Here is a 6,427-nt window from a genome sequence, read left to right as displayed (position 1 = left end):
ATTGCATGCGGACTGATCAAGAGAGAAAAACATCTGCCTCTTATCAAGAAATACTTTTCCCGGACTTTGATATTGTCTACTAATTGCATTGGGATTAAAAAAGAGAAGATGCGATGAGGGCGACAGGGCCAGTGTGGGACACATGGAGATGATGCTTGTCAACGCACGGCAGCAAAGAAGCTCCCCGGGCCCTTTTCCCTCTTCCTCATCTTTCTCAAACTACGCGCTCGATCAATTCTAGGGATTGCACGCACATGCATATCGCCGGCCAGCCAGCCATGGTCCCAGGGATCAGGCTCGGACTCCCATATGCATGAGCTAGCATGACACTATCAGATTTCAGATGCATGATGATCATCATTGTGCATGCATGCATGCAAGCAGATGTAGATGCGGCGAATACATGCATGCACTCTTCTTATCACATCTAACCAGAGTGCTCCCACCCCAACCCGTCCTCTCCCCTCCCTTGTTGGCTATGTGTCCAACGTGTCTAGAAACACTAGAACTACAATTGGATTTGGTGTCGGAATATGACACTTGTAATTCAGACATAGTATATATTCCTCTGTAAAAAATATAAGAGTGCTTAGATGACTGAAGTAGTTATTGAATTCATGCTCCAGCCAACTCATCCAAAAGTCCAAACTGATGAAAGAAGATGGGCAGTATATTTCAACAGTAGTGACTAAACGCTCTTATATTTCTTTACGGAGGGGCACAGCTGGAAATCGAACCAGCGATCTCCCGTACCAAACGTACTACACTAACCACACCGACAAGGTAAATTTGTTGCTCAATTGTTCTTTAGAAAAGGAGGATGACCCCCGGCCTCTGCATCTGGGAGATGCATACGGCCACTTTATTGATTATGCTCGAGGACCTTACAAAGTATTACAAAGAATATACCTGAATCCATCATCTTGGCAACATATGCCGCTACTCCTATCCATATGATAAAGGGATGCTAGCTGGGCCACTACCCAAACCACTCACCTAAACCTAACATCAAAAGCCGAAAGCCCCAGTCGAGCCACATACCGGGTCTGGGGCACAATCCGGTCAGACGCACTTGTGTGTCGTCGCAGCCATCTTCCACAGGTCCGTCTTCAGATTGTATTGAGGCTTCTATCTTGTCTGGCCACTCTGCCATCGACGTCACCATGACGCCAGACAGCTACCTCCTCCTGCGCGAGTCCATCTCCGCGCATCGGACGCCGAGCCTCCACAGCGCCATGCTGCCGATCTCCGCCGCCATCAATGTGTGAGATGAAGTACCGCTCCACCACGGCAGGTACAAGGTAAGGAAGGGTGAGGTCCCCATCGGAGACACGGCCAGACGGGCTGCCACCAGGAACCAGACAAGCTCGCCATACACGCCCAGCAAGCATTGTTGTTCTTTACCAACCCTAAAAGCGCTAGTGGAATTAAATGAGCTGCAATCTGTGTGGCCCATTTTCCACAAGTTAGTTTTTTCTTTATTAGAAATTACAAAAATATTCAAGTATTATATAAAGTGTTCATGCTACTAGGAAATGTATTTCTAGTTTTAAAATGTGTTCATGCTATTAGGAAATGTATTTCTAGTATTGAAACGTGTTCATGCTATTAGGAAATGTATTTCTAGTTTCAAGAAATGTTCGCATGTTTCAATAAAGTTTATGTGTTTGTCAAAAGATATATTTTTGAATAAAGATAACCTTAAGAATATGTGTGGAAAAATAATTAGTAGCCTAGTGCGCCCCCAGGATTATAGATCCTCAAATGAACAGTTTTAAAATCATACATACATTTTTATAATTAAAGAATTATTTTATTTACATGATTGTCTAAATGATACTAAAATATTTTTAAAAATTACACTAACATGTTTTAAAATTATACATACACTAATCTGTGCCGGCACCGATGCCAACACGCCGCCGCGCCCTGGGCCATCATAAACATACTGGCTAGGAAGGACTGACCCGTGCCGATACACCTAAGGGAGGAGAAGCAAGTGCCCCGCCAACATCGGCGCCGACACGGATTCGCCCGGCCGCGCCTTCTGGCAACTGCGAGGGAGGAGGAGGGTTCGACATCGGCGGCTAGGAATCCCTTCCCGTCGCATGTGGGTGGCGGCTAGGAATGGGGAGGGGGTTTCAAGGGATCGTTCAAATGGACTGGAATTTGAAACTCTGTTGTAATAAATACACGAAATGGAATCTTCCATCAAACTGCATACTAAATTATTGTTGTCTCATGCGTGTTGGATACCCAAAAAGTTACTGGTGAATAAATTCCTAACATGCAAAATAACATCAAAAAATTATGACCATCTTTGTCATTTTTCGATAAAAGGATGTGTTTATTACTTTATAATAATGTAGCATCAAGCGGATACAAAGAATGATGATCGGCACAAGGCCTCTACATAGATAAGATACACACAATGAAATACCAACGGCCTGAAAACTGAAATGCTGAGAAACTGAAGGAGGTGGTGTATCTATCCGAAAATTATGCCAACATTGAAGGAGGTGGTGTATCTATCCGAAAATTATGCCAACATTGAAGGAGGTGGTGTATCTATCCGAAAATTATGTTGTCATCCATGTTGGATAAAAACCTCCAACATATGCGTGCTAAACGTAGCTAGCTAGTACATGCATCCAACATGAAGAAATTAGCACAACGTACGGGTCATACATGAAGGTGTCATCCATCGACATTTGGCCAGGCATCTCTCACCGAGAAAAAAAAGTATGAAAACATAGGTTGGATCGATCAACGCATAGTCCAGATAGGATCGACGTACCCTAATTACCAACAATGACAGGGAAATTAAGCATCTAATTAACATAAATTCAAGCATGAAACAACCATGGACATAAAAAAGGTGTTCGTGTGGCTATCCCAGAAGAACAGGCTGTGGACGATAGATAAGCTGGCGAGGTGTCAATTACCACACCCTTCGATTCGCCTGCTTTTTTGTGTGTGTCAGAAACCGGTGGAACCGGGCGATCACATGTGATCTGCCGTAACAGTACTTTGCATGTTCCATTTCTAATTCTCAATGCAAAAGACGCACATAACTTGTGTTCTTGAAAAAACAATCATGGACAAGAGCTAAGGTAGCGAGCACACACAAAGCTAGTTTTTGGCTTTCAAGTCTTCGGTGGTCATCTTGTTGATGAGATGCTGGCGAGTCCCTAGAAGTTGTGGCTCCACGGCTCGTTCACCGGCGGCAGCCGGCCGAGGTACTGCCTGGTCAGGTCGGTGGCGCAGCAGGCGGCGGTGGGGCCGATGGAGCGTCCCTGGTACGCGGCGGCGCACAGTGGCACCGACATCTGCAGCTCCTCGACCTCCCTGGCGTTGTCGACGCCTAGGAAGTCCCTGGTGAGGTGTCGGCCACCGGCGTGCATAGTCACCGAGCCTTCTGGAGTAAGTCTGAAGCTGACCGTGTCGGTGCTGACGGTCGAACTGCTGCCGGTAGTCATAGGCAGGTCATCAAGGTATGTCAGGGGCTGGAACGGAGGGAGCACCTGGTGGTGTTGGTGGTGAGGCTCTTGGGAGAGAAACATGAGGGGGTTAGGGTTTTGAGCGTGAGGGGGGCTTGAGAAAGGGAGAAAGAGTGGTGAGCTGTTGCTTGGCATGAGCATATTGTTGATGTCGTTGCTGCCGCTGCCGCTGTTGTTGTTGCCGTTGTTGTTGCAGGTGGTGGTAGTGGCGATGCTGTTGTTTGCAGCTGCGATGAGCCTTGCACTCTCCTCGGCTAGGGCGTCGCAGAAGGCCCTGTGGGTCAGCAGGCTGTCCTTCCTGCATGCATGCATGGGGGCGCACGTTATCACATATAGGTTGGCTCTAGGTTGACATGAAATAATCAGCGAGTAGTTCAATTTGTTGGCTAACACTCGTATATATGCATGCATGTAAAATTAAAGGTGTATTCAATTATTTCTTTGGTAACACACTCGTATTTAACTTTGTTGAAGAAAAGTTCCTGCCATGAGAGAGAGGGAGAGTTATGATGGAAGTCAAGGATTCGCATTCGCATGCAGGTGATAGCTGGAGATGTAAATTCCATGATGATTCCTGCAGCCAGCCTGCAGGTTTGTGTGTTCATACAGTATTTGTGCATCTTCTTCGACAGTTTCTCTAACAGGTCCCCACCATGCATGTACCATTTACGTACAGTGCTTGCTTGAATCTGCACCTTCAACCCCCCTTGCTAATGCAGGGAGTGTGTGCCAAGAAGTGGAAGCATGAAAACGATCCTACTGCAGGGACTGGCTGCCTACCAAGTGTTTCATCAATGCCTCTTGGTTACTAGTACATGCATACCATGCATATATAGGCAAGCTTTGGACAGGGCCTCGTGCTTTGCACAGCCAAAATTAAGTGCTTGCTGCAGGATGGTGATATTTTTGACCAGGACATATTCGATCGGTGTTTTCAAGGGAAATGGGAATTCGAAAATTCCAGGTTCAGCATGTAATCATGTAGTATGAGTATTAACACATCAATTGAAAAGGGAAGCCCTACGTCTACGTGACATGCAGCGATCGATGAACTAATTGATTATGAAATTATTTTGAATTAATTCCAAATGTATACGTGTCTACCGCATGCTGTGAATCCCCTCGTATCATCTATCCTGATGAAATCACCGACTATCGTACTGTCGGTTGCCGGCCAGGTACATAGTACCATGAGAATTCAGATAAAAGTTCAGAGATCCTAACGAACGAACGAACAGAGATGCAAAGGGCAGCTGTGACGAGAGGATCCCGCAGCTTGAGATACATGCGTACGTACCTGGAGAAGAGGATGCCGCAGTCGCAGCGGTACTCGCGGGTGCCGCAGTTCTTGACGTGCGCCTTCCAGTCCGAGTGCACGGCGTAGCGCTTGGCGCACCGCTCGCACTTCCACCGCTTCTCGCCGTGCTTCCGGGAGAAGTGCTTCTTGATGCCCGTGAGGTCGCCCAGCGCCCTGGCCGGGTCGTGGTGGACGCAGGTGGGCTCGGGGCAGACGTACACGCGCTTGCGCGGCGCGCCGGAGCCGGAGCCGTCCCCGCCGGGCCTGGGCAGCAGCACGGTGCGCTGCCGGAGCTTCCACGGCAGGTTGTGGCCGCGGCGGTGCAGCTGCAGGTTCTGGTCCCGCTGGAAGCCCTTGTTGCAGATCTCGCACACGAAGCGGTTCGTCGCCACCAGCGTCCGCGGCGACAGCGCGATCACCTCCGCGCCAGGGTCTGCCGTACGTGCGTTCCAACAGAGAAGAGAAACCACAAGAACAAATTAATTCCCTAACCAGCTTGCTTGATGAGAGAGATTACCACCTGCAGCTTCAGGATTTCAGGGACCTAGCAGCTGATGATCTAGGTCTAGGGTAACTTTTCATACCTGGGTTGCCGGGCTGGCTCCTCTTCCTCTTGGCTCTGGCGGGCTCCTCCAGCAGCATCGGCAGCGGAGGCCTGGGTAGCAGCGTCGACGTCGGCGTCGCCGCCAGCGCGAAGAGAGGGCTGAGCAGGACATGGCTGCTGAAGCCGAGGTCTCCAACTCCACCATGGGAGCTGGATCCGGTGGCCTCGCGGTCAGAAGAGAGATCACAGAGCATCATGTTCACTCTCTCTCTCTGGTCTCTTTCTCTTTCGTCTCCCCTTCTCCCCCTCTTTCTAGGTGGATTGGATACGTGGTCTCGAGGCTACCACTGATGAGATACTGCTAGCTCAGCTTCTGCGCAGACTGCGTGTGATGGCAGGAGACGGTGGTGGTACTGGACTACTGCTAGTGGGGTGAATACGACGAGGGGGAGGAGCGCTAGGAGGACAGGAGAAGCGATCCGGTTGCAGGAAAAGGCGTCAGAGAGGAGGATGTGACGGAGGAGGGAGGGGTGAGGGTGAGCCGGTGAGGCGTTGCCTTCTGCAGGCTACTGTTGCCGCAGCCAGCCGGAATAAGAAGGGCGTGGCGCAGGCGAAAGCTAGCAAGGTGCAGTGCAGTGCCCGTCCCCCCTCTCGACTAAAAAGCGTCCCCCCTCTCGACTAAAAAGCTAGCCAGGCATGGTTTCCTGTAGCTCAGACTACACGGTACCTCTTTTTTGCCATCCATTTATGCATCAAGATCCGTGCAAACACATTTGTCTTTTTTGTTTCTCTCAAACGACACAACATATGAACTTCAAATTTTGCAGAACAACAATACATTCTAACTACAATATAGGAAAAAACTTTTAGATTTTTTCATGCATTTTAAATACTTGAAATAATATTTTTATTCAAAGAAAATCTCATTTTGTATATTTATATCAGACCAAAAAATCTGAAAGTTTTTTCACACATTGATGTTCTAATGTTTGTTCGGTCTGCAAAGTTTGAAGTTTATATGTTGTTTCATTTTCAAGAAACAAAAAAGAGAAATCTTCTTGTTGTTAGTTAGTTGGAGAGTACGAA

General features: G+C 48.2%; 1 protein-coding gene across 1 annotated transcript; it reads right to left on the bottom strand.

Annotated features, from left to right (window-relative positions):
• Positions 1–2,913: 2,913 nt before the first annotated feature.
• LOC119315325 (protein EARLY HEADING DATE 2-like) lies at positions 2,914–5,971 on the bottom strand. Its single transcript, XM_037589969.1, has 3 exons — positions 5,382–5,971; positions 4,798–5,230; positions 2,914–3,798 (listed from the first exon to the last, which is right to left on the bottom strand). Exons 1-3 carry the CDS (start codon positions 5,596–5,598, stop codon positions 3,192–3,194), a joined length of 1,257 nt encoding a protein of 418 aa, XP_037445866.1. The 5' UTR covers positions 5,599–5,971; the 3' UTR covers positions 2,914–3,191.
• Positions 5,972–6,427: the final 456 nt, after the last annotated feature.

This window comes from Triticum dicoccoides, chromosome 6A (genome assembly GCF_002162155.2).
Source record: "Triticum dicoccoides isolate Atlit2015 ecotype Zavitan chromosome 6A, WEW_v2.0, whole genome shotgun sequence".
In the NCBI taxonomy this organism is placed as follows: Eukaryota; Viridiplantae; Streptophyta; class Magnoliopsida; order Poales; family Poaceae; genus Triticum; species Triticum dicoccoides.
Note: the sequence above shows the minus strand (reverse complement) of the source record. Positions and strands in the feature narration are given on the sequence as shown.

Coding starts and splice junctions, on each gene's coding strand:
- LOC119315325 (XM_037589969.1), bottom strand. CDS start 5,598: ATGATGCTCTGTGATCTCTCTTCTGACCGCGAGGCCACCGGATCCAGC. Junction 5,231..5,381: donor GAGCCAGCCCGGCAACCCAG/GTATGAAAAGTT, acceptor CACGTACGGCAG/ACCCTGGCGCGGAGGTGATC. Junction 3,799..4,797: donor TGCGGCATCCTCTTCTCCAG/GTACGTACGCAT, acceptor GCATGCATGCAG/GAAGGACAGCCTGCTGACCC.